General features: G+C 40.1%; 1 protein-coding gene across 2 annotated transcripts in view; it reads left to right on the top strand.

Moving 5' to 3' along the window:
* Nucleotides 1-2,593: 2,593 nt before the first annotated feature.
* The window catches only part of KLHL14 (kelch like family member 14), a 95,506-nt gene continuing 70,388 nt past the window's right edge, over nucleotides 2,594-27,711 (top strand). Inside the window, exons 1-2 of one of the 2 annotated variants that reach the window (XM_054694110.1) lie at nucleotides 2,594-2,975; nucleotides 5,027-6,016. In XM_054694110.1, the coding sequence (XP_054550085.1) occupies nucleotides 5,070-6,016 (947 nt within the window). In that variant the 5' untranslated portion in view covers nucleotides 2,594-2,975; nucleotides 5,027-5,069. Of the gene's footprint in view, nucleotides 2,976-3,412; nucleotides 3,441-5,026; nucleotides 6,017-27,711 lie in introns of those variants that run through there. The other variant, XM_037508685.2, reaches the window with a different exon arrangement.

The following is a 27,711-nucleotide window of genomic DNA, read 5'->3' on the forward strand; positions in this document are numbered from 1 at the left end:
AATTGAATCTTTCATAACGGGATTTATTGTAAATAGTGTCATATTATTTGTGAGTTCTGCAATAATTTCAGTCAAAGCCAGTACATGATACTGGAGGTGTGAGATTTGCATGATATATATGCTAGTCATGTATAGATTATGAAGATTATAGGAAGATTTTTGTTATTTATATTAATTGCTTACAAAATAGCAAGATGGCAACTTTTGCTCTGAAATTTTAAACATTCTTAAATAGTGTAACTTTAAAGTCCAGAAGAAGACAGTCTAGCCACTTCATTTCAGCAGTTGTTTAGAATTGCCAGCCCCACCCTCCCATACCTCTTCAAGCCCTTCCACCCTAGTTGCTAAAGAAGCAATTAAATTATAGGTAGTTAAAATTTTGAAATAGGGGTTTTACATTGTTTGGAAGCAACAAAGATCACTATTAATTATAATTACTAATCAATATACACTACCAGTAAAAATATGGAAATTCAAAACTAAGATATTTGAATTCTACAAAACATACCTTAATTCCTTAATCATAAAACTGAATGATGGCAATAATTTAAGTGTTCAGTCCTCTTACTTGCCTTTGGATTTAGTTTCATATGCTTCATTCAAGTGCATAAATGATCAACATTAAAAACAAACTATACAAATCGTACTTTGTATGTATAAGAGTTTGGTGACACTCCACATACTTGGTAGCTTTGATGAAAAAGAACTCAAAGCAGGTGCTGTATTACAGTCACACAGTCTTTCTCTTCCAGACCTAAATAAGGGAAATTCAAAAGGGGGAAGGAAAAGAACAAATAGTAGGGCCAAGATTTGAATAATATTCTCTCTCAATACTCCCTTCTAAACAGTAACAACAAAAAATCATTTTCTATATTTTTTCCTGTATTTGGGTTGATGTTATAAATATATATAAAATACAGCATACCAGCAAGGCCTGAATAGAGAAGTCTTACTCTCAGAAAATCTAGGACCTTGACATATCAAGTCCTTTGTGGGGGATAAATGCTTCAGTATAATCCTTCTTCATTCAGGAAAGAGTAAATAGGCCATACGCATGTTAATGTTTGTCATTCTAACTGTGGAATTCTCTCTTCTGAACCAAAGAATTTTCATTTCCCTTCCCCCTCCCTTTTCATTGCTCACAAATCAAAGGGAAAGGTAAAAAGACAGCCTTCCTATCCTTAGGTAGATTTTAATAGGTTTACTAATCAGAGCACATATCGGTTAAAATGAATCGTATTCATACATTTAATAGCAAACAAAACTCAGTTTAACTCATGTACTGCTTTCTTTCATGTTCATTTTATTCAAGGACATACCTTCCTTTTCCTACTTTTTTTTTTTCTTTCTTTCTTGGATACCTCCAACCCCCATTGATAACCAAAATGCAGGGCTATAAATGTAAGGGTGTAATACATCATAGATAAGTCTAGAGAACATGTCCTCTACCAAAATGCACATGAATCTCTGGTGCAGCTAAAATCTCAGGATCATGCTGGAGTTCATTTTGCATGCTAAGCAGGGTCAAATACATGAACTCTATGTGGACGTCCTCATATATCAGATGAGCTCCAAAGTTTAAAGGTTACATTTGTGAAATTGCATCTGGATTTCCTAGTACTTGCTTCTAGCGTCTGTAAATCAAAGACTCCTAATTGAGAGACAAATCTGACAATATGATAATCTTTCAATTAAAAATATGTGGCTTCTAAACCTTTATTTGTTGAAGAGCTGACAGAGAAGTTCAGAGATGGTTGTTTAACCAGAGAAAATGATAGAGAAAATGTGTTTTCTCACAAGATCATAAAGCTTGAATAATGCAGGGGGGAAATGAACAGCAAAGGGCTGTCCCCTATTCTATCTACCAGGCTCTACTTCCCCTGTTCCTGGTTGGTACACTCAGCCACTCACCTCTTAGGCAAGGGCTAGTGTCTTCCAGTCTGACTCCAACCTCAAATTCCAAGACATATAAAGTGACATCTTGGCATACTTTGAGATCAGATCGGAAGATTTCAGCATTTCAGAGTGGGGGGGTGGGATGGGGGTGGAAGGGAAAAGCAGCATACCAATGAAATCTGGAAACAACGGCATATATACAGGCACAAAAAAAAGTTTGCATATTGCACAGAGCGCTTGAAGATCATAAATCTATGCATGAGAAAGATGTAGTGGAAATTTTGGGGGGGATTAGAGTTTATTTTTGTCATCTCTGTGAGACAGCTACTCATTCATCCAGATCACAGCTAAGAAAAAAGCTGGTCACAGAAATTAGCAGTTTCAGCTCAGCAGCGAAGTCGCCAGCCTGTGAAGGCAGAGAGAAATTGACTAATTAGCAATGCGCACTAAAACTTGACGGTTCTTTATAGAGAGAGAGAAGAGAGAGGGAGAGAGAGGGAGAGGGAGGGAGGGGGGGCTCGCTTTTTCCCCTTCTTTCTTCCAAAGATGTTTGAAATCGCAGTCATTTACGCTCGACAATTTTTACAATAGCCTTGAGCCATAATTTTGCGAGTCTCTCCAGCATCCATCCCCCTGTATGGTCTCTCTCTACTGGCCAAGCACGACCGTTTCTCTCCCCAACCGTGGATTTCCTATTACTCTCGTTACGACTCACTGAGCCCCAGGCCCAAGGATAATGATGTGTTGTTTCTTGGTAGCATAATTTGTCACACGTACATTTTTTCTTCTTCTTCTCTTGCAGAAAGCTCTGCTCCCTCTCTCTCTCTCCCTCTCTCTCCCTCTCTCTCCCCCTGTCTCTTTCTCTCTTTTCTCCCTCTCCTACATTTTCTTGCTGTTGCTAATTCATGGTGATCAAATGATGTACGACAAAATAAATTGTAAAGAGTGACTGCCTGGAGTTGGGAACCAGAAGGTGTTTTCCCCCTCCCAAGGAGAGAGCAAACCTTTAAAAAGGAAGGACAATTGATTTTGGGGGGGGAGCTTAAGTGAGCCTTGACTTTGCAGCTGGTTGAAAGCAGGTAAGTTTCTGGCCTTGTGTCTGCCTTGTGTCTATTTTGTTCTGTGTTTTGGGTTGTTGGCGGGGAAGAGCCTGGGAGGGAGTCTTCCAGAGGGGTGGGGGGGGTAGTGGTGTGGCAAACGCTCATAAAGAATATAACTCCTATTGCAAGAAATAAGCAGGGGAGGGAGGAAGCAAAGGAAGAACAGGAAGGAAAGAGAACAGGAAAAGATGGGGGGGGGTTTACATCGAAGCGGGGAGAGCGAAAGAGGGGCATGATCGGGTCCACTTACAGGGAGAGACTCTAGAAGGTGTTTCAAGACAGCCAGCGCTTTGGGGGCGTGGAGGGGGGGCGGTGGTTGCCGGGGGAGGGAGCCCGAGGGAGGTTGGGGTCCACCTGGAACGGGATGGGAAAGTGAGTCGAAAGGAGCTCAGCCCGGTGTTAATATGAAGGCGGCGATCCAGGACCGGCGCCAGGCAGGACAGAGTGAGCCGCAGTGGAAGGGGCAGGTCCGGCGGGATCCCCCGGAGCCGGGCGGCGGCGGCGCGGGCGGCTCGGGCGGCGGCCGTGGCTCTCCCCGGCCGGCGGGCGCGCGGGCTCGCGGGCGGGATGTGGGCAGAGGGTCCCTTTCTGCTCGGCCCTGGAACGTGCAATTACAGGTTACAGACCTGGCTATCGATCGCCTCACCTCCCCCTTCCTGCCGTCCTCCGCCTGGATGCGGGCGGCTCAAAGACTTTTTTTTACAGAAGTAGTTCCAGGGCCAGCGGAGTGGGGGTGCCCGAGTTGGGGGGTGGGGGGCGGCTTCTAGGGTCTGTACCCAGGGACTCGGAAGGAAGAAGGTGCGGCTGCAGGCCCGGTTGCTGGATGGGGTGCAGAGACCCCTACAGAACTGCGCCCCCCCCCACCGCGCCCCCTTTGGGCAGCCCCCGCCCCACCCCTCCCCCAACACCTGCCTGTTAACTTGAACTTCTCGTAGTTACTGGAGTTAAAGCCACAGCGCCTGGTGCCCGGGAGGGAGAACTGTACACACGAATCCCTCCGGGCACTTGCTCCAAATCCCCCCCACAGCCCCACTGCCACCCTCCCCAGCTCACTGGGCGCCGCCCGGCGAAAGAGTGGGAGATACACGTCGGAACTTTGGCGCTTTGAAATGAGGGGAGCCAGGCTCTGAGAGGGGGCCGGGTGAGGAGCTGGAGGGGTGCTCCAGCCAGGTTGAAAGGCGTCTCTGGAAAATTAGCGAAACTGAGTGATGACAGGAAGCCAACAGTTTGCGAAACAGGGAAGCAGGCAGGGCCGGGGTGAGGGAAATGAGCTAGAATTGATAAGGACAGCTCCCGCCTCTGCCGAGTCCACTGAGCTGGTCCTCACCGCGCTCCGCTGCACTTTCCCGGGAGAAGAAAGGGCTGTATCTGCTCTCTCAGACTATTAGGAGTTTCTCGGGGCAGCACGGATAATCGAAGGGGTTACCAGCTTTTGGAGGGCTCAGAATCACCCGCCCGCCTGCACGCACGCTTCTTGGACACCCCCCCCCCTTTCCTGCCCCTCAAAACTGGATCAACTGAGAAAAGCAAATCTACCGACACAAGTTGACCTGGAACCTCTGCCGTCGGTCGCCGGGCGCCTCAACACTCTCGGGGCAACCCCCAGAGCTCCCCACTCCCCGGCCTTTCCCTGCATCCGACCCGGCATGGACACAAGCCCACGAGGTGTCTTGGCCTCAGCCGCCACTTTGCCGTCGCTTCTGCCACCGCTGCCTCTGCCAAGAGCCGAGCCGGGGTGGTTTTAGGAAAGTGAGGAGCGAAGTGTGTGGGAGGTGGCGAGAGGAGTAGCTGGGAGCAGAACGGGTACCCGGACCCCAGTCAGGGCCCTGCTGGTGGTGCTCACAGATCCAGAACCGTCAGACCTTCCTCCCCAGGGTCGGGGTCCGGAGGCGCGCCGGGCCGGAGCCGAGCTAAGCACTGATTGTTGTTCTTCGCCCTCCCCTCGCCTCCACACCCTTCCCCACCCCGACCACACCCCACCCCCTCCACTACCCTTCTCCCCTCCCGCCCATCCCCCACCCGTCTGCCAGGTTGGAGGAGGGTTTAAAGGCAGGTGCGCCGAGTCAGCTCGCCATGTCCAGATCCGGGGACAGGACCTCCACCTTCGACCCTAGCCACAGCGACAACCTGCTGCACGGCCTCAACCTGCTGTGGAGGAAGCAGCTGTTTTGCGACGTGACCCTGACGGCCCAGGGCCAGCAGTTCCACTGCCACAAGGCCGTGCTGGCCTCCTGCTCGCAGTACTTCCGATCGCTCTTCTCCAGCCACCCCCCTCTCGGGGGAGGGGTCGGTGGCCAGGACGGCCTTGGGGCTCCCAAGGACCAGCAGCAGCCGCAGCAGCCGCAGCCGCCACAGCAGCAGCAGCCACCTCCGCAGGAGGAGCCGGGGACTCCTTCCTCCTCCCCCGACGACAAGCTGCTGACCAGTCCCCGGGCCATCAACAACCTGGTGCTGCAAGGCTGCTCGTCCATTGGGTTGCGCCTGGTGCTGGAGTACCTCTACACGGCCAACGTGACCCTCTCCCTGGACACGGTGGAGGAGGTGCTGTCGGTCAGCAAGATCTTGCACATCCCCCAGGTCACCAAGCTCTGCGTGCAGTTCCTCAACGACCAGATCTCGGTACAGAACTACAAGCAGGTGTGCAAGATCGCCGCGCTGCACGGCCTGGAGGAGACCAAGAAGCTGGCCAACAAGTACCTAGTGGAGGATGTGCTGCTGCTCAACTTCGAGGAGATGCGCGCCCTGCTGGACTCGCTGCCGCCCCCCGTGGAGTCGGAGCTGGCGCTCTTCCAGATGTCCGTGCTGTGGCTGGAGCACGACCGGGAGACCCGCATGCAGTACGCACCGGACCTCATGAAGCGCCTCCGCTTCGCGCTGATCCCGGCCCCGGAGCTGGTAGAGCGGGTCCAGTCAGTGGATTTCATGCGCACCGACCCGGTCTGCCAGAAGCTGCTGCTGGACGCCATGAACTACCACCTGATGCCCTTCAGGCAGCACTGCAGGCAAAGCCTAGCCAGCAGGTAGGAGACAACAAAGAGGAGGGTGGGGGTGAAGGGGAGCCGGGAGAGGCCGGAGAGAGGGGAGGGGGCAGGGTGAAGTAGGGACAGAGGTGGGCTGGACTGGAGAATCTGGCAGACTGAAAACAAACGCAAACATTCAGATGGTGTGAGGAAAGTTGATTTCAGAGACTCTAAAGGTCAGTGGGGACCTGGCCTGACACCATCCCCCAGAGCTGGAAAGCCCATATTCTCAGTATCCCCAGAGGGGGAAATGTGGGACATGAGGGTTGAACAATTGACAGGCAGGTGGGACCAAGGCTGGGCAGTTAGAAATCCAGCTTTGGAACTCTCTCTGTCCCAATTCTCTGTCCAATCTCAAAATGATTTTGTTTAAAGGGAAGGGATTCTGCCATGAGGAGTCCCCACCCACTCCGCCTCTTTCCTGCCTTGGGCAAAGCCAAAGTGCTCTGGCAATGCTCTGAGAAGTGAGTTTTCATTCTTTCTGTCACTCAAGTTGCTTTTTTCTTTTTTTTTTATTGACTGGTGGTTGCTCTCTTTCCACGTGAGAATTCTGAGATTCTTTGTCTGTTCGGGTTGCTTCTGGAAATTTTGATGTTTCTATACCCAGGCAAACTTTTCTATCTTATGGAAAGCCTTCCTTTTTCACTTTCAGAGTGTCTTGGTGAATCATGCCTAGTAGCTCCCATCTCAGAGGGGACCCTGGTTGAAAATTGGGAGGAAGGAAGTAACTCCTCTGGCTGGGTCTCTTGTGCCAGCTCAGAAGTCACGAAGAAGTTGAGGAGCAGGAGGAACGGTTGTTATTTGGAATGTATCTGTGTATGTATGTTGCAGACAGGATTTCATGTCAGAGGAGAGAAAAAAAAAAAGATATCTTTATAAAAACGCTGCTGAGATTAAATTCAAAGACTATAGGAATTGACAGTTGTGTTTTATTGGCTCCAATTTTAAAACCCTCTTTATTAGGCCCTAACAATGCATTTATTTCTCTTTTCAGAAAAGAGAAACAGTATTGTCTCAGTTTCTCATGATAAAATATTGTGATTCGAGATGCCAGTCTGCCCCAGCCTAATTCACCAAAGTGAATTCATCAGAAAGTACATGGTTTAAAAGTCCATCATGGCCTCTCCCTCTCAGAAGGATGGCTAAAGGCTGGGGTGCACGTTGTGCAGCCTTATGGAATTAAATGTTTATTTTTTCATTGTGATAGTTCTACCAGACTTAGGTAGCTAAAGTTTTAAGAAATGGAAGACATTCCCTACAGTTGTTGAGGTGGCACCGATGTTCAGGTGAGGCCTGTGGGAACCATGGGCAATTCTGAACTTAAAAATCTTCTAAGTTACTTTTTCTAATATTTGTGAGAATGAGTTCATGAATTGTTGTGTCGAAAGGTGATAGTAGGACAATAGCACAAGCAAGAATACAAACCCCCCCGCATGCTTGAAAGTGAACACAGGCACCCCAGTGAAAACATGAGCATGGAATGTATTTTTATTTTGTAAGAGTCTTTCATTTGTCTAAAGATGAAAATGGTAAGATGATTATGGTTGACAAGTTTTACCATATCAATTGGTGCTGGTGATTGATAGTCTGTTATTTTAACTTTTCTCACTATTAAATAACCTACAAATTTACTTAATTTAGTACATATCACACATACTCAAGAATTTAGTTACAGCCCTGAACACACACTTATTTATGTTTTTAAAAATATTATACAAACCTAGTATAAATTCAGAAGCCAGCCGGCTAATAAAATTAAGATTTAACTTGTTCTAAGAGTGATTTTGGAAAATGAGCATTATAAATTTGATGCCATAAATAATTTCTGAAGCCCTCAATGTACTTTTATCTGAAAAGTATGTCCTGGGATTCAATGTTAGAAGAGAGTTGACTTCCAAAATGCAGAATCTATTCTTCACCTTAGTCCAGACTCAGCACACCAGTTGGGGCTTGCTGGCTCTGTGCTGGTGGAAAGCTGAGATACCAGGCTGCCTGGCTCCGTGACGACACCTTCCAGCTTCACTGGGCCATGTCATTTGAAGGATATGTAGTGGTGTCTGACCACTGAATGCATACAAGTGTCATGGATGCTGCAAGAATCTGATACTTTTGGTGTAGGAAGAAAACTGTATATTCCTTTAAAGGCAGAAGATAATACAGAAAGGAAAAAGAATTCATGTGAACCTATTATTGATCTCAAAGTAATATAATTTAGATTTTGTTCCATTATTAGCAACTGTAGCCTTTCCATTTTCAGGGACTAATTACATTATTCTAATTTTAATTCACAGAAGTAATGCAAAATAAACATCAAGATCTTACTTTGATCTAGACAAAAATGTTGTAAGTTACAATCAATAGTATTATATTAGCCTATTTATTATGGTATCAGCATAATATTAAAATATTCTTTCAGTCTTACACATAGTTTCACAGAAGGATAATTGCATTAAACAATTGTGTTTACAATCACATCACTTTTTTGGAGACGATTGAATGGAAGGTTACGGTGTTTATTAATTTTAATCCACTTGTAGTTTTTAAAGTCTAAATATGAAAGAGCTCTTCAAATTCAGAAGAGTTAGGCAATTAAAATTGACCACTCTTTTGGAATAAAAGACAAAATATAAGCAAATAGATTATTTTGAAGGGAATTTACTTACAGAGGAATGTTATTGATAGAAAGTAGGACTATTAATATAACCATTTTAATCATGTGTTTAGAGATTATTAAATAATTTTGCATTTTTAATTAAGTCTAAGAAGTAAAGCAATCCAAGCATAAAGAGTTCCTATATACCCCAATTTTTGCTTTAGTTGATAAGTTTTTCTGAGTATGCCATTTGTGCTTGGATTCATCTTTTACTTTAGCAAATCAAACATTAAAGATAATAAACAAAAGAATTACTGCCTTATAAATGAATATGTACATAACTGAGATAACAGAACTTGAGTAGACAAAAATCAAAATATTTTAAAGTCTTATTATTTCTTACTTTCTTTTTTACGGAAAGAAATTAAAACAATAAGTTCTTTTAAAAAGTTTCTGGAAAAGTCATTATTAAAGGCTTCTATGCCTGAAAATTTTTATACAGTGATACGATATGCAATGTTTAGTACACTAAAAAGTAAATATTAGAAGACTTATAGTCTGAGCTTCGTTTAAATAACCCCCCATGTTAATTTTATTTGTATTGTCAAAAATTTAATGCATTATTTAGTTATTGTCTCAAATAAATCTAATTGGTCTGATTTAATTAATTTTTTTCACATTTTGATTGTACCCTAGACAATATAGTGAATAAATGAATGAAGGAATGAAGGAATTAGGATTATAAAATAAGACAATCTCAATGTTGCATGTACCACCATGTTTCTCAATCTGTACAATTAGTGTACATAACAAAAGTTTATTGAATCTTCTTCAGGAAAACACCTGTAAGAGAAAATCATTCATGAAAATAATTATATTTTTAAACATTTAACCACCAGCTACTACAGCCCTGTGTTGAAGTGTAAAAATTATATTTTATAAAAGACAGAAGGCTACCTTATAAAGATTTCATATTCTATCAAACAGTCTTTAAAGATTTCATATAAATTAATGCAAAAATCTATTTAAACATCAGGCATACTAATTACCTACTTGCTAAAGTGACTTGCAATGATTAAAAAGCCATTAGATTTCCCAACATACAATTTTAATTCCTGGATTTGATGCTTCAAAAGTGTTTCTTTAAATGTAGGCAGTGTTTTCTACTTGTTCTCTTAAGAACTGAATTACAACCTTGAAAAAATAAACTAATCTTGTATCCATGCATTCTCTAAATTGTTACTTCCCTTTATATCAATTTGATACCCTTAGATTGGAAGTTGTTAGGTAGTTAGATTTGTATCAGAAGTTACTCAACCATTCAGAATATAATTTGTTTATTATCTGAAACAAGACCATTGATTACAAAATTATATCACAGGTATGGGAGCCAAATAGTTATACCCAACAATCAAAAGGCAATTAGAATAGATATTAATGCCTTTTAGTGGCTTAGAAGACTTAATGACAAAAGTGGACATGTTCAAATTTTAATTCATGCTTGTATTTTTCCTTATTTATAAAAATGTTGAGGTGCACTCAATAACCTTAGCTGATTTCTAAGTATCTTGATTTACTTGACTTAAAAATTTAGTCAGAAATGTTATTTACAACAGCTATTGCATATTAGGTGATGTTCTAAGCATTTTACACATGTTAATTTATTTGTCTGTCATCACTGGTCTTAGGGACAGGCACCATCTTTGACCTCATTTGTAGATGGATCTATGAATGTAAAAGCTAGGCATTTTGTCCATGGTTGCTGGGAAGTGATGGACCCAAATTCTGAGCCCAAGCAATGTGGCTCTTGAGTTTGTGTTTTCCAACCATAGCATTGTTCTTAGAATGAGCCACACCTTGCTGGGATATAATCTGGTGTTTGACCTTACAGTAGATTTAAGACTTTTATTTTAGAGAAAAAACTTGTGGTTTTATTAATGTATCTGGCACTTAAGAAGAGAGCTGTTGTTCTAGTCCAGGGGTAGGCTTTTTTTTTTTTTTCTGCAAAAACCCAAATTATAATTATTTTTGGCTTGAGGGGGGGCACACAATCTCTGTAGCAACTAGTCTACTCCTCCCTGTAGTGCAAAAACAACCATCAACAATAAATACATAAATAAATGGGCCTGCCTGTGTTTCCATAAGCCTTCATTTATGGGCACTGAAATTGCACATAATTTTCACATATATGATATTTTATTCTTTTGATTTTTTCCTACCATTAAAAAAACAGAATATACTTAGTTTGTGGGCTGTGTAAAAACTGGATGTGTGGTCTGTATTTGTTCTGTGAGTTGTAGTTCACTTACCCCCATTTTAGGTTTTTGAGTTGCATCAGTAAACAAAGTGGACACAAAATTTTGCCCTTATTCTTGCTCAAAGAATCCCGTTGATCTTCCTCCTTCCATCTGGGAAGAAATCAAGTCAAATTAGATTTCCAGAATAAGACTCAAGGATAAAATAGTCATCCCAGAAAAATGAATAATGATTAATTAAAATGGCGAATAAGTTTTTCTCCCAAGTATACTAGATATTGTTATTCAAAAGAAACAATATCATTTATATTATATGTAATTTCCAATAGGAAATTAGTAGAGTTAGGTACAATTAATGCATTACTTTCTGAGATTGACATACACTTACCACGCAAGGCAATGTAGGCATATAAATGACTATGTGAGCAATTATTTTTCTAAATGACACCATATATCTACAGCTGCTTTGATTGAAGGGTATATGTTATCAGAACTCCAGATTTCTGAGTCAGTCAGCTGGATGAGTATGTCTCTATGACCTCTCTGCCATTATCCAAAGTGAGTAATTTCTAGGAGAGCACTCACACACATAAGGTTTGGCTAATGTCTGTCTCTCAAGTAGAAGGTGACCTCTCTGAATATATGTAATCAAAGTACTTAACTCAGTCCTTCACTTTGATCCAAAAATATGTATTGAATAAGACTTAGTATTGGTCTGAAATACAATTGAGGTGGGCACTTACAGATTTAGCTCTTGTGTGAATTGACAAAGCCAATGAGAAATTAAAATGGAGATAATTTTAGGGACAATAAACACAAATAACTGTTATTTGTCAAAAATAATAGTAACTATCCTTAAATGAGAATCTACCAAGAGCTTGATATATTACTTACATTCTTTCTAATCTTTAAAACACTCTCATTCTTTCTAAATATTAAAAACTAAAGCTTAAAGAAGATAATTTGTCCAGTTATATGAATAGTATTGAATTGGAATTGATCTTCATAAGTTGAAGAATTTTCTATTATTATAAGTGTAATAGTAGCTATTGCTTCCTCAAAAAGCTTCACCTTCCCTATCTTTGTCTTCCTGTACTGTAGAGTGATTAAAAGTTCCTACTTCTAAGACTTCTTCTAAGCACCCAATCAATGAATAAAAATGAAGGAAGGAATTAAGAAGCCAGAATTCTTTCCTACTGGTCCACCACACTTAGTTATTAGTTCTTAGTTTAAGGGGCTAAATAATGTGATTGCTGAGATTTGTCACTATGATACTGACTTACTAAAAATGCAGTGAGACAATATATTTTAAATAAATCAACAAAAATAAGAACATTTAGTTTAACTATGAAAATAAAGCAAAGCAAAATGAGGCCTTGGAGCCTGAATTTTAACCAAGAGGTTTTCCCCCTTGATTTCTGTGCACTGGGTATTGAAGTAGTATCAGCTTTGTTTCTGTGACTACAATAGAAATTTATTCATATTGATGATAATTACAGGTAATAATTTCAACAGATAGAAGACAAATTGTGAGAATTCTGGTATACTTCAGTAACATAAGATTTTTCTAATTGGAAATTTTTCTGTTATATTTTGTTTTAAGGAAATCACTTTAACAATTTTTATGTCATGAATGTTTATGCCTTTCATCTCTCATTTAGAGAATTTCAGAGAATATATTCATTGTTATATCCTTCCAGAATAACTTCTGATGCGTGAATTACTAATGATGATTTCTTTTTAAAAACTCAACACTATGACATGGGTAGGTGAGTGTCATGAGCAGGGAAAAAATTTCCTGTTGTAATATAGACCAGACTGTCAGCATGTCCATTTTACTGTAAATAAGAGAAGGGTTTATGTATTCACAAATAATGTTGATGAAGATAGAATTAGAACTATCTGCAATATTAGAAGTAAAGCAGAAAGTACTAGAGAGAAAGCCTATAATGGTAGGGAAATGAAAAGCAAGTATTTGTGATGTAAAAAGAGAAAATCACGAGGAAGTGAAAAAAAGGAAGAAGAAAAGCAGTAAGAAAAATGCAAATAAATGTAAGAAAACAAAGAAATTATTAAAAGGTAAGCCATCTGAAAAAAAAAAAAAAAAGAACAAGAAAACTAGCAGTCAAGGAAGATGGGCAAGGGAATTAAAGAACCTGTATAGTAGATGTTCAATATTTGTCTGACTAATAAATATAAATTTAAAAGACTTTTAAATAGCTATATATCCAACTTAAATAATTTACAGTTATCGACAGTGTTCCATTAAAATGAAAAGTCAATGCTCAAAAAAAAAAAACTAAGTTTGCATGAGAAAAAGAAAAATGCCTATCATATTACTGTCCCTCCTATAATTCATTTCAGCTCAATAATTATGTGACTTTAATCAGAGTTAATCAAGATGTTTTATTTTAAAAAATTCTTGTGCTAGTTAAGTGCAGTAGTTTTAGAAGCATCAGAACTTTGAGGGGACAGCTTGTTAGGCCAATAGGAGAAAATGAAAATATAACTTCATTCTGTAAAATCTGGTATAATTGGCTCTGCCAGCAAACCTGAAAAGCAAGGAGACCTTCCTAACCCTGAGCACCTTTTACTACACATATGTCTAGGATTGTGTCACAGTGAGAACTTGAGGTGATGCATTACAATTTGCCACCCACAGGAAATTCTGTTGTGAAAATATACCCCAAATTTGTATTGAACATGTATAATGCACCAAGCCCTGTGCAAGTTTCTGAAATACATATTTGAACAAGACACACATTCTTGATTTCATATAGTTTACAATACAAGGGAAAAGTGTAAAAAGTTACACACAAATTAATTAAACTGGTAATCGAATATGGTGATGCATGCCATATAGAATAGAAAAGTGCCATGAGCCAGAATATTAGAGATTTTCTCCACAGAAGAAGCTTAAGATGCACCTTAAAGGATGAGTTATGCAGAATAATGGGTCTGGGTGGAAGGCAGGATAAGGGGGGGTACCCCAAGATGAAATAAGAGTATGTGCATGAGCACACATTTCAGTACCTTGCGGGAACTGAAAGGTGGTGTGTGTGGCTAGAGATCACATTGATCTAAATTGTTGTCTAAATCATAGGAGAAAGTTATAGACCTCACTAATGATTACCCACTTCATAGTGAAAAAATAGAGGCTTTTTTACTTGAACTGAGAAAATAAGTGATACTGTAGTGGAAAAACTGCTGCCTTTGCAATCATAAGCCTAAATGTGTATTCTAGCTCCCTGTTAGCTGAGACCCACATCAGAAAAATGGGTTAATAATTACACTTCTAGGGCCTCCCCTGGTGGTGCAGCGGTTGAGCGCTGGGTTGCAAGGCTGCCCGCAGCCTCTGCAGCGCCAGTTTGATCCCTGGCCACCGGCGAGGGTCCCACAAAAAATAAATAAATAAATAAATAAATAAATGCACTTCTGCTTCCCAGGGTTTTAGTAAGGATCTGCTATGATCATGAAAACAATAAAAACTATATAAACAGAAATACAATTTTAAATTAATTACTATTTTTAAAAAAGATACATTAAAGCAAAATTTACCTGAATATATTTTTGCCTACCAAGAACACTCATAATCACATCTTTAATTTCACTGATAGCACAAAATTAGTCAAAGATTTCTAAGACCCAAGGAATGAGGTGGGATGAATCCGAAGGTGGGCACAAGAGTATCTGAAGGATGTAGGAAAATTAGACTTTCTGATTGCTCTCAGCAACTTACAGTTAATTCCTGAAAAGGAAAATGCTGGCCTTTTTAGGTATGAAAATCTTTCATTTCTTCCTTTTATAGAGGAACTGCTCCTTCTTTTTAATCTCATAAGCTAAAGCTTAGAGTCTTCGTTTTCTGCTGCTCCCAGAGCCTCTCACTGCAAGTCTGGCTCTCAGCTCCCAGTGCGCCTGCGCCTGCAAGGGTTGGTAAATTGCACCTGCGCGGGACTCTGAACTTCCTCAGTGCTCAGCTGGGCCACCGTATGGAGACTAGCTCACTGGAGGCTACCGACAAGTGAACTGAAGAATTACAGTCGGTTTCACTTCCCTGACTTATGTGCCTTCAGGTGCCTCTGAAGACAGGCGAGGCCAGTGAAATGGAGAGGAGGAGGAAGAGAGAAAGCACCAAATGTAGGGAAGGAAGAGTCCTTGGAGATGTAGAGACATTGTTGGAAAATGCGCACAGATGGATGTGTGTGTGTATCCACAGTCAAAGTGCATATTATTGGTGCTGGCTTTAAATTTTCTGTAGATCACTTCTGAGATGTGTTTTTATGAGGTAAAGGTCTATTTTGTATGTGGGGAGAGGGAGTAAATTCTTCACAGTCTGTCTCTAAGTGAGGAATTATTAGGTTTGGAGGGTCCATTTTTCCCTAAAACGGAAATAGTCATCTTTATAAATCTGCTTAGAACAAAGCAGCAGAACACTCTCTAGCCCTGATTTTTAACACCCCTCGAAACCAAACAAGCCAGAGCTTCCTAGACAGATGGAAAGAATTCAAAGAAAGAATGTAAGATCTGTGAGAAGAGAAGGCAGCATTGAGGGAAAACTTAAATGCTTCAAGATGTACCACCCTAGCATCTCATCACTTTCTACCTCCTAGGCATAGGGGTTCATTGGTACTGTGAGGAATCCCAGTAATAGTGGTCTCTTACAAAGGCAGAAGTGTGTGGTTCCTAGCATAGACCAATTTGATGGATTGGTTACTATGACAACTGTTAGTGGCAACTGAAACCCTGTCAAGGTTTTCACAAACATTCATTCCAATTTAAGCATTATAAACCAAAGGTTTGGGTTTTTTTTTAAGATTTATTTATTTTTATACAAGAGCTGGGGTATAGGCCAGAGGCGCAGGAAGGTGAGAGGATTCACCAGAGACAGAGCGGGAAACAGAACAGGCAGATTAACAAAATACACTGCTGAGGGGAGCAGCGGGTGCGACAAGAGAGGTCTGCTGTGCCATGTGGGATTTTCCCCTGCCGGCCAGGATCAAACCCGCATTGCAGAGGCTGCGGACAGCTTCACAGTGCTGTGCTCAACCCGCTGCACCACCAGGGAGGCCCTAAACCAAAGGTTTTTGGTGTATTTACAGAGTTGTACAATTGTCACAATTAATTTTAGAAGATTTTCATAATCTTCTGCAAATAACCACATATCTGTCAGTAATCAGCCCTTTCCCTGCCACCACCACCATCCCCAGTCTAGGCAACTACTAATATACTTTATCCCTCCATAGATTTGTTTATCCCAGACATTTTATATAAACAGAATACTACTGTGTGTGTGTCTGTGTATTCCTTCTCCAGCTTCTTTCATGTGCCATAAAGTTTTCAAAGCTCATCAGTGTTATGGTTTATAATAGTGCTTCATTCCTTTTTATGAGTAAGTAGTATTCCATTGTAGGGATTTGCCACATTTTACTTATCTGTCAAGTGGACACTTTTGCTTCCTTTGGATATATGTCTAATAGTGAAAATACTAGGACATATGGTAATTCAGTTAACATTAAACAAAGGATTAATCTTTTGAAAAACCATCAAATTGATTTCCAAAGCAACTGCACCATTTTGTATTCTCACTAGCTGTGTATAAAGATCCCACCTGTTCAGATGAACATCCCACACCACCACCCCCACCAAAGCACCCATAGGCTTATACATAGTCCATTGTGCTTCTGGATGGGACCAATTTCTATTTTGATTAAGATTCTCTTTGAACAACCAAACTATTGCTTTTCTATTAGAAGATATGCATTTCTATTACACCACAAAGAAGACTCCAGGTCATCATCATAGATCTGAGCGCAAATTGGTAGGAATTTTAAGGCAGATATCTGGATATTCAAGGGCACAAGGTGTTAACCAAAACATGTAATATCTTTGTCATTTTTAGCATGCATCACCAACAGATTTTAAGAATAGATAATCCCTCTAACTTAGTCACATGTGTGTTTGTTTAGAATGCAGGTGTCTTCTTCCCTCACTGGCTATCTTAGTCACATAGAGAAGGTACTTATTCTAGGTACTTTAGAACTCTTAGAAACTTGACTAACTTCAGCTGTCATTTACTCTTACACTCAAAATTTGGAAAGGGAGAAATCAAAGTAAAACTGAAATAATTAAACATCATTCTAATGCACACAAATAAATTCAAAGTTTCTCACTTCACCAGAGTTACAGAACAGCAAATTAAACCAGCAACAAGTAGTGTAAATAAAAAATCCACTCCAAGGAAGGACTATACCTGTACAAGAAGGAGCCCCTCAAGTCCTCCATCAGCCTAGTCAAACTGAGAACACAAGCTCCAGAAAGCAATAGAAAGAATAATTCTCACCTCAGAAAGATGTTTCTGGAGAATGCGCTTCACCTTTCTTAAAGCAAGGAAACTTTAAAGTCTCAGATAATAAGAAGCATTCAAAATTTCTGCAATCACATTTAAAAAAAAGTCTGTAATTTTATAGACAAATTAGATTCTGCCATGAAAGATTATATAAACTTTTCTTCCATTAGTTCTATCTGTTCTTTTTTATGTTTTTTTTAAAAGATTTATTTATTTATACAAGAACTGGGGTACAGGCCAGATGCATGGGAGGGTGAGAGGATTCACCAGAGACAGAGCGGGGAACAGAACAGGCAGACTGACGAAATACACTGCTGAGGGGAGCAGCGGGCAAGACAGGAGAGGTCTGCTGCACCATGTGGGATCCTCGCTGGCCTGCCAGGATCGAACCAGCGATGCAGAGGCTGCGGACAACTTCACAGTGCCGCACTCAACCACCTGCGCCACCAGGGAGGCCCTGTTTTTTTCTTTTTTGAGCTAATGTTGGTTTACAACGCTATATATGCTTTAGTACATAGGTTCATACCTCTTAAGATACATGTTACCATACCACACCCTTACCCAAAGTACGCATAGTCCTCCATTGTCTTAGCTGTATCTGTTTTTATGGCTCCTACTTACTTTTTCTCCATTGAAGCATTGCTATTTATTTATATTTACTGTATATGTACAGTAGCTTAGCACTGTACAGAGGAATAGATAAGAAGCCTACCTCCCCATATTCCAAGTTCTCCACACCGAGTGTAATTAGACTGCTATTAAGCTTAGTTGTTATGTGTTGAAATTAAGAAGATCCTTTCTTAAGGCAATCATGCATAGAAGGCCCTGACTCAAGTGCCAATTTCCAAAACTGAGTGAAACTCATTGGTCTCTCTCATTCCTATGTTCCTATTAACTGGACAGTTCTATTAAGCAGAGCTATATTCATATGCTAGGCTGCCATAACAGAATAACACAGTCTAGGTGGCTTAACAGAAATTAATTTTCTCACAGTTCTAGAGACTCGCCTTTAGATGCAGTTCTAAAGGAAATCTAAGAACAGGTTGTTGTCAATATTGGTTTCTAGTGAGCGCTCTCTTCCTGGGTTGCACATGGATGCCTTCTCCTTACATTCTCATATGGCCTTTCTTCCATGTGGATGCAGGGACCAAAGGGCATGGGGAACAGAGAGAGTGAGACTAATCTAATATTTCTACCTATTCTTATGAGTATGCCAGTCCTATGAGATTAGGATCCCACCTTTATGACCTCAGTTAACTTTAATTGCCTCCTTGAAGGTCGAATCTCCAAATATGGTGACAACGGGACATTAGGGCATCAATAAATGAATGGAGAAGGTGTGAGGGGTGGGGGCGAGGGATGGACAAAATTCAGTCCAAGAACAGGACACAGGGAATTGGAACACAAGTTAGGGAAACTAAGTGAAATGTTACTTTTCAACTAGATGTATACAGGCAAAGTTATATTGTCAGTTGAGCAATCATCTAAGTCAGCAATATGTTAATAGCCCTTCCAGTAATACAAAGCTAAAAGAGAAAAAAAAAATGCAAGACTTCTCCCCTTCATCCTGTTATAGGACAGGGAGAGGGGCACCCCAGACCCCCACAAACCTGCCTATTCTAAATGGGTTCTGCCATCCGCCGCATCAACACAAAACATAGGAGACTTTAATGGGAAGGAACTTTAATTAAACTAGGAAACAATACAGGTAAGGCAAAGAGTCTAGTTTCTAAATGAAGCACCCAAAGTTACCCATCCCCTCGTGGGTAAAACTCCATCCATATGGGGTCGGCCCAGAGCAAGGCCCCAAAGCCTGCCACAAGTCTAAAGCATCTTCCAGTGGGGACCCACAGCAAAGGGTCACAAACAACCGGACAAGCCCGGAAGGAAAAGAGCAAAATCAACATCAAGATAAAAGCTGCCATTGTCACCTCCACACAGGTCTCACCCACATCTGTGTCACCCAGTCCACGACCAAAAGACAAGCGCAGTTTCTTTACGTGTTTCTAGGCTCCATGCGTCTCCTCCAGGTCTCCTGGCTCCATCCTGCTTCCTTCCTCAGTCTCTTCTTGCAGCTTCTTCTCTTGCTGCTCAGCTCCACCCTCCCTTGGGTGGGGCAGGGAACCTGGAACCTCCCCCTTTCCTGGGGACCATCCTGTTACAATCCCAAAAAAAAATCCTGACAAATCAGTCTTTCTCTTAAGTCATATCTTCCTGGCCCTTCTCCAGAGTCTAAATAAGTTGCTCTATAGCATTGACTCAGGGACCTCATATTTAGCAACATCCCAGGTGGTTTTGCTACCACTGATTTTGGGCCACACTTTGAAAATCACAGAATGAAAAAAAAAAATAATTGTTTTTGTTTTCTAACTTGCTACATACCTGTAGTAGAGGGAAGAAAAAAATATTGATAGTAACTTATTGAAAGGTAACTGTGATGAAAAATTATGTAAAACTAAAAGAAATATGATGAACTGACATGAGAAAGAGAGAAATGGGTCCTAAGGGAAGTTAAGAGATGCTAAGAGAGTTATTTCCTGATGATGAAATTTAGGTACCGATTATTACTGGAGAATTTTCAGAATAATTCAAGCCGCATAGTTCAGTGTCTACAATTCAGCTTCAGAGAATGTGGTGAACTTTCCAAGAAAAGTACGTTTCCATGTGTCAAAGATTTGATGACTATAAGAGGCTATTGTCACAGTCTGATAATGGTCTCAAAGGTTCTTTGAATGCCCTTTCGAGGGTGGCATGCTGGAGGACTCAGACTCTGCTGAGCCCTCAAGCTAGGGCTTACTTTAGCACTTAGCCCCTCCAGGGTTGGTGAAGCAGCAAAGAACAGAAAGAACTGGCTCCCCACGGGGAGGGAGAGGAAAAAAGGAGGAAGATAAGAGATTCCTATTTCACCCACAGCAGCAGGGTGTCCCTAGGCTGGATCCCACATGCCACACCTCATTGTCTCTACAGCATACACACCCCACACCCCGGGTCTGCCTCAGTCCCTTGCTGCCTATCTACCCCAAAATAAGGATAACCGTCTTTATTTATCTTAACCCCAGAATGAGTTCATAGGATTATTTTTCTATTAAAGAGAAATTCTGGATCCATTTAAAGGGTGTCAGCAGAAACTCCCTTTTCTTGAGGAATGGACATGTCTGTTACAAGTGAATATTCCAGAAGTCTGGAGTAATACACTTGGTTAGTAACCAACTTTTCTTACCATCTCCCTGCATGGCCACTCCTGCAGTGACTCTCCAACTGGAAAGAGCCTGCTTGGCAGGAGGCTGGCTCCAGTTCCTCTGAATGGCTTCGTAACTTCCCCACAAGAAATCCCTCCCTGGAGTTTGAGTAATAGGTAATCCCGAGCTCTATCTCATGAGGTTGGATCTGGACATAGCCCCCTCAGCATCCTCCTGAATGACTGAACTTTCTTCTTTGGAATATGATTTTGCAAAATACTTTTACTGTTATGTCTTAGATTCTCAGGTACAAGTAATTGGGGAGATGTTGTTATCCCCTGAACCTGAATTTTCAATGTTATCCTGTGATCATGTATTTTCCTGCACTATTTCTTCTGCGGCAGCTACCAAAGTTTCCCCAGGTCAGAAAGTCATTCTTATCTCTTCAAAAAGCCAGCCAGATGGGAGGGAGAGAGAAGAGAAAGGAGGGAAGTGTCAGTAATGAGATCAGTTCTCAGGAGACAGCAGAGTCTAATAATTGGGCTTTATTAGGAGTTTACATGCAGGAGTTACTTATGAGTCCATCACTAACATGAGAGTGCCGCTTTATCTCCTTTTGTCACCGGGCTACCCAGAGCTGGAAAAGCTCCTTTGTGACAGGCTGCATAGAGCCACTTCTGTCTTGCACACGGAGAAGAGCTTTCTCCCCGTCACACAAACACTGGTTGTCCACACCAGCTTGTTCAGCAGCAAGCATCCAAGCTAGTAAGCATGAGACCCTGCGTCCCACTTGCAGGGAGGCGGATTAGTCTAAGAAGTAATACTTGCCATGCAACTTCCTCACGGGGATGTGGGGAGGATTAATGAGATGCTATTTCCATTGCAATTTATGCTCTTCAGAAGAAAGGCACTAAGTAGTAGGTATTAGAATTAGGGATTATATAGGTAATCAAGCAAAGAAGATATTCAACTGCTTCTAGTTACTAAAGCAAGCTTTAATCTGGGAGGTGGGGAAGAGGGGTGAGGAAGCAGTGAGTATAAAGTTGGCTAGAAGCCGCTGTCCCTCATGAAACAAAGGACTAAGAGTAGTGAGTGCTATGTCAATATAAAGAGAGGCCTGTACTGGCTCTTGAGGCTGATAATCTAACCCTGGGGGAGTCTGTATTTCATGCATTCAGATAAAGATCTTAAGGTTTTTTTGGGTCATCTCTGTCTCTGCCATCATTAGCCAATCTATTGGTTTGGTGCCCAGAAACATGTTGCAAAAGCATAAATAAACCACTCCGTCTGCAAGCCAGGGGATATGGTCACATTTGGGAATTAATATGTTTTAAGGAAAATTGGTGGAAGACCCTGGTATGCTACAGGGACTGGGTTGAGAGTGAAGGGAAGATGGTTAATTACAATTGCATTGTGCAAAGCTACATCCAGTAAAGAGGTTTGATCTTCTCATGGTCAAACAAAGCAGAAGTGACCAAGCTGAAATATAAATTTGTTTTCAGAGGTTTGTATTTCTAAGTTCTGGTTTCTTCCATTTATTATAGTATATCTTTAACCACGTTTTGCCTACCACTGCTAGGATGTGAAACAATTTCAGATGGTACACAACAAACCATTTTAAAACTTAGTGGCTGGGTTAAATATGACTATTTTTAGCAGGGATTAGAAATAAATCATAATTAACCCATAGAGCCCATAATTCATAAATATAAATGTTTAGAACAATGATTCTCAATCCTGGTTGCACGTTAGAATCAAACAGAAATTTTTTTTTAATGCCAATAAATTATTGTCATTACATTAAAATCTCTGAAAGGTATCCCTACCCAAAATATTTTATAGAAGCTCTCACAGGTGATTCCACTGAGTAGTTAGCATTGGGAACCAATAGGACAGACTGAGATTATGTTTTTTTTAAGTTATCAGTTTAAACTAAAATATTAAGTAAATAATATGATAGGATGTGGATGTGGCAAATATCATAAAGATTCTATTGATATATTGAGCTGATGACTGAAGATTACACTCTATCATGGGTGACTCCCATTCTGAGACAATACTGATCCTAAGAGAACAGTAACAGAAGCAGAGATAGTCAATAAAAATGATGAATACGGTGGTGTGACAACAGCAAGACTAATTATTTGGGCACACTCACATAAGAATGAAACACAGAGAGGGATTGGGGGCAATGCCTGGTCAAAGTGGAAGATTGTATTTGAGAATTAGTAAATAAGACTGTCTTTTTGCCAACATATCCCCTTCTGACTTATCTAACTTGTGGTTCAGAAACCTGACTTTTCCTCTCCCTTTTGCCTGCTCCCCCTGCCCCAACCATCACCACACCCACTAACTACAGCTTAAAACAGATGAGGGAAAAAATGGTAATAAGGAATCTATAATGACACATTTCTGGATGGTGGGAAAACAAGTGACATGGACTTCTTCACCAACTCCTTGTTTGATTCATAATTTCTTCATTTATACAACAGTATTTATTGAGCACCTACTGTATACTAAGTCCTTTTTGTTTTTAAGTAGAGACATGATTTTTCCCAGTGAGGATGCATGGTTTTTATATGACCAAACAAACCTGAAAATTACTTCCATTTTCAGAAAACTAAATACTGTAATCAATCACAGCCATTCTCCAGTCCCCACATGGCCACGAAGGAAGGAATGTGGTTCCAGGCTCAGATGGAAAGCAAAGGCAGGTTATTCAGCCACACCTGAGAATCACAGAAGGGCTGTGTGCCAAAGCCCTAGAGACATTTTGTCTGTGAGGTAGAAGAAATAAAACTCACTCCAGGCACTGGAAAAGGTGCCCAAGCCCTTTTTCCTCTATTCTCTCATCTGTTAAATGGGGATAATGATACTTTGTGTTTACCTACCTCAGAGAGGCATTATCAGGTCTATTTAAAGGCTCTTCCCATGAAAGCTGCTGTGTAATTACCAAGAACCGCTATGATAAAGAAACCTAAATACAATAGCAAATCAGCTGGAACAAATTCTCAAGGGAGTTTACTTCCCTGGAAAATTTTAAGAAAAGGGTAACAATTCTTCTCCTGGGACTTTTGGATACCCCCTCTCGCTGGCAGTTTAGGGAAAGCTAGCTGACATTCAAAGTCTTCTCCTGACCAGTGTCTCGGGATCTTCCTCTGCTTACTATTCCCGCATGGTCTAAGCAGTTTCCATCTGAAATTCTTCTTTCAATTTTTTTCAGATCTTAACTCAGAAACTCTTATCCCTGAAAAGAATTTCAAATCAGCATTTACCTATGAGATAGAAAAAGAGGGAGACTGAAGCAGAGAAACAGAGAAAGAGAAAAGGCACAGTTAGAAGGTGGGAAAAGTGAGCTTTCAGTTACTATGTTAACAGGGATGTTTTATGGTTATAAATGGAGGATTGACATTATTGATCACTAATGTCAGACTTCTCTGAATTATTTGACAAAGTATGTAGAGCAAGTGGGATGGGAACAGGAGCACAGAAAGCAAGAACACCACCATTACAACAGCTCAAGAGAGCTGGTCCAGCTGAATTAGGCTGTGACAGTTGACTAGAATGAAAAGAGAAAATGACGAAATATTCCAACTCTAGAATTTATGCTCTTGTTCCCTCTATTATCTCTAATGTTCACCATAGAATCTGGAACATAGCGAAGCTCCCTTAATAATTGCTAAATAATAAGTGAATTCAAACAGTGTCTAAAACCATAGAGATTATAAAAATCTACAAAAAAGTTATGCATTGATGTTTACAATATTTAACTCAAAGAAATACAAGAGAGGGAAAACTGAATTTGGAAACACTTGTTTGTTTGTTTGTTTGTTTAAGGTTTATTTGTTTATGCATACAAAAGCTGAGGTGTAGGCCAGAGGCGGGGGAGGGTGAAAGGATTCACCAGTGACAGAGTGGGGAGCAGAACAGGCGGATCCACTGAAATACAATGCTGAGGGCAGCAGCGGGTAAGACAAGAGAGGTCTGCTGTGCCATGTGGGTCAGCTCCCTGGCCGGGGATCGAACTCGCACTGCAGAGGCTGCGGATCGCTTCATAGTGCAGAGACTTAATCCCTTGGGCCACCAAGGAGGCCCCAACATCTGTTTTGTTTTGTTTTTTTTTCAATCTTTATTTGCTGTCAACCGAAAGCTTGAACACGACCTTGTGAGAGCTAATAGTATTGTAATTTTAGAAAAGCTTAAAAAATAGTTACTATCACATAACACATTTGTTATATTGTGTCCAGTTATGACCTTCACATTTTTTAAAAGGGACAATGATAGCTCTCTAGAGATATTGGTGGAAACAAGAGGAATAAATTCCCTGCTCCTCATGGTACTCAGACTTCCATATTAGAAACATCTATTGAAAAACATCACAGTTCTGGAAGCAGGACAGTCTGCTTGTTAAGGGTCAGAGGACATGACCAGGATAGTAAGAAAAATGAGACATTTTTCAGAAAGAATGGAAATGTGGAAAGGAGAAGCTGATGGCAACTCTCTTCCAATATTTGAAGAGCTGCTGTGGCACAGACAGGCACGGCTCTTTTCCTCTTAGACTGAGGAAGATTTTCAGCTCAGCATCAGGAGAAAAAAAATCTAAACCCAGCTGCCCAACCTCTTTCCACAATAAATTGAAAAACCAAGATCCTTTCATTATAAATTTTATTATAAATTTCCAAATTGACAAAAACAATTACTTATCAAAAAACATTACAAAGATTTCGACATTATGTAGAGAACCAGACAAATCAATGGCCTCAGGCCTAGAGTGTTAGAATCAACTGGAAGCCTGTGAAATACTGATTTTGGAAATCTTGTCCCATAGAATCAATAATCTCTCAAAGTTTGGCCCTAGAAAGTATATCAAGAATCTCAATTTTTTAATCTCCTCAGATGATGTTAGTGACTTGTTAGGTTTGGGAAATCCTGTAGCAGGTTACTTCAAAGTTCTCTATGACTTCTCTGAATTAATAATTTCTTAGTATATTGCAGAATATTTCCTTAAATAAATGAGAATCATTGTAACCAGTAAAGTGATTTTAGTCTAAATGTACATAAGTAGCTCTAAAGGGCCAGCAGATCAGCCAGTTTCTTAAATAGGTTAAAACTCTTGCAATCTAGTTTCTAAAAACTTTTTTCATGTATCATGAAAAGAAAAACTTTATCTCGCTTGTTTCCTAATTATTAAAGTTCCAAATCACTGAAATATAAATAAATGAGACTTTGCTGTACTTGGAACACCAGTATGATGAAAAATTTGTTTACACCATGAGATTTTAGGTCATCCTTCAATCATTCATCCCCGGAACCCAAGTATATATGCGCACGAGCACACACATACACGCACACACGCACAGGGATGTGACACATGGCAAATGTTGTGCAATTACTGAGATGGAACAAAGGAGACCTTCAAATTCCGTCGCCTTTTTAACCTATGTTTTGCTATGCAAGAATCTAGGGACTCAAATCAAAGGCATCCAAATAAAATCATGACATATTCAGCTCTTTGTTTTAATTTCTCTAAATCCTGTCTTTCAAAAACATGACTTTGGTCTTAGCAGTGCTACGATGAGGAGTGAACTGGAGAATTTTTAAAATATTAACAGATTTGAAGAGAACATATTAATTTTGGCTAAATTGGTTTCCCATGTAAAGAGGGTCATGTGAGGAACTCTAATTATTACAATAGGGCTACATTTTTAGATTTTGCCTAATCTAAAATTAAACCGGTAAGCTCTGCTAGAATTATTTAGAAAAGAATAATTGAAACCTCCTTTAGCAAGTTAATTCTGAGTCTCCTAATTTTACTTTTCTAACTCAAATGTATCTTTTCTTCATGGCATTTTCAAACTGTACTTCACACACATCTAACAAATAGCAAGTTAATCAGAGGTTTCAATATCCAATGCACATTCATTATTATCTGTCATTATTGTCATTGTTGCTATTATAATTGCACATTGTAAAAAGAATGGAATCTTTTCCACAGAAATTATTCACATGTATTACTTTCTAGGAGTAATTGAATAGTTGACATTACATTTATATCAAAGTAAAATATGTGAGGGTTTTTCTCATTTGTTTTATTCTTAAGAAAGAAGAAATGTAATCTCTAATAGTTCCCTTTATTTGGATCCAAAAACGTTCACAGGTTTACATAATGTCCGAATTCATATTTTCTTTTAACAAGACTGAAAAGATAGCCAATATAATTAAAGAGATAATTTTCTAAGAACATATAATTTTAACAACTGGACAGTGAAGTACTCTTAGTTTGTATACATGAACACAACCAGAATTCCAGTGGAAAACATAGCTTTTCTTTTTTTAACTATTCAATCAAGTTTGGTATGTTGAAATGAAGTCACCTTGTATTGTCAATATCTAAAGATTGGTCAATAATTATTTATTATTATATTATTTACACTTTGTTGTTTTATATAATCTTCATAGAGGCAGGTCAGATATTGTTAGTCTATTTAAAGATGAGAAAACTTAGGCTTCAGGAAGCCAAATAATTCATATAATGTCACCTAGTGAATAGAAAAATAAGCATTAGAATCTGGGTTATTTGACTCTTAGTAAAATTTTTAAAAATTAATTTGGATTTAAACAAGTTTGTTGGCCTTTGGCATTAGAAGGCCTATGTCTGTATACTGTTTCTGCCACACTGTTTATGGGAAATTTTGCACCTCTAGTATAAACCAGTGTTACTGAGATAAAAATAATCATAATCAAAAATAAATAAATAGCAAAGAGTGTAATTGTTCCTACTATACAGACTGTCTTGAGAGTCAATGGAGAGAAGATGTTGAGAAAACCACTCAAATGTGTTTTATTTTATGTATACTGTCTTATGTATGGTGCTACTTCTGTGCTGTGCCCTATTTTTTATTTCCCTGTGATTCCCCTTCACAAGGGTAGAGTTTTAAACTTTCTTAAGAATTAACACTGACACTGGGTTGGAAAATTGAGTAACACTAGCTTACTACAAGAATATTAGAACCAATATAAGTAAAAAGTTATAATAAATTGAATGATGATATAAATATAGCAGTACAAAAAATAAGAATTGTGTCTTCACTCACTAAGAAAGCAATACATAGTGAACTCAAACTGCTCCTTCACATAAAACACAGCCAACGTAGATGGAATTCCCTTTACTTCCATGTAATTCTTCATCATGTTCCCTGAGGAGTTTGGAATGGTTCAGAGATTTATCTTAGTTTATGTTGGAGTCTTGAATTTGCTGTATTAGCCGGTCCTTTGAATCATATCATTGTTATCAGAGGTGGAAGTTGTTGCCATTTGCTAAT

This window comes from Talpa occidentalis, unplaced genomic scaffold (assembly GCF_014898055.3).
Source record: "Talpa occidentalis isolate TD23 unplaced genomic scaffold, MPIMG_talOcc4v2.1 talOcc4.13, whole genome shotgun sequence".
NCBI lineage: Eukaryota > Metazoa > Chordata > Mammalia > Eulipotyphla > Talpidae > Talpa > Talpa occidentalis.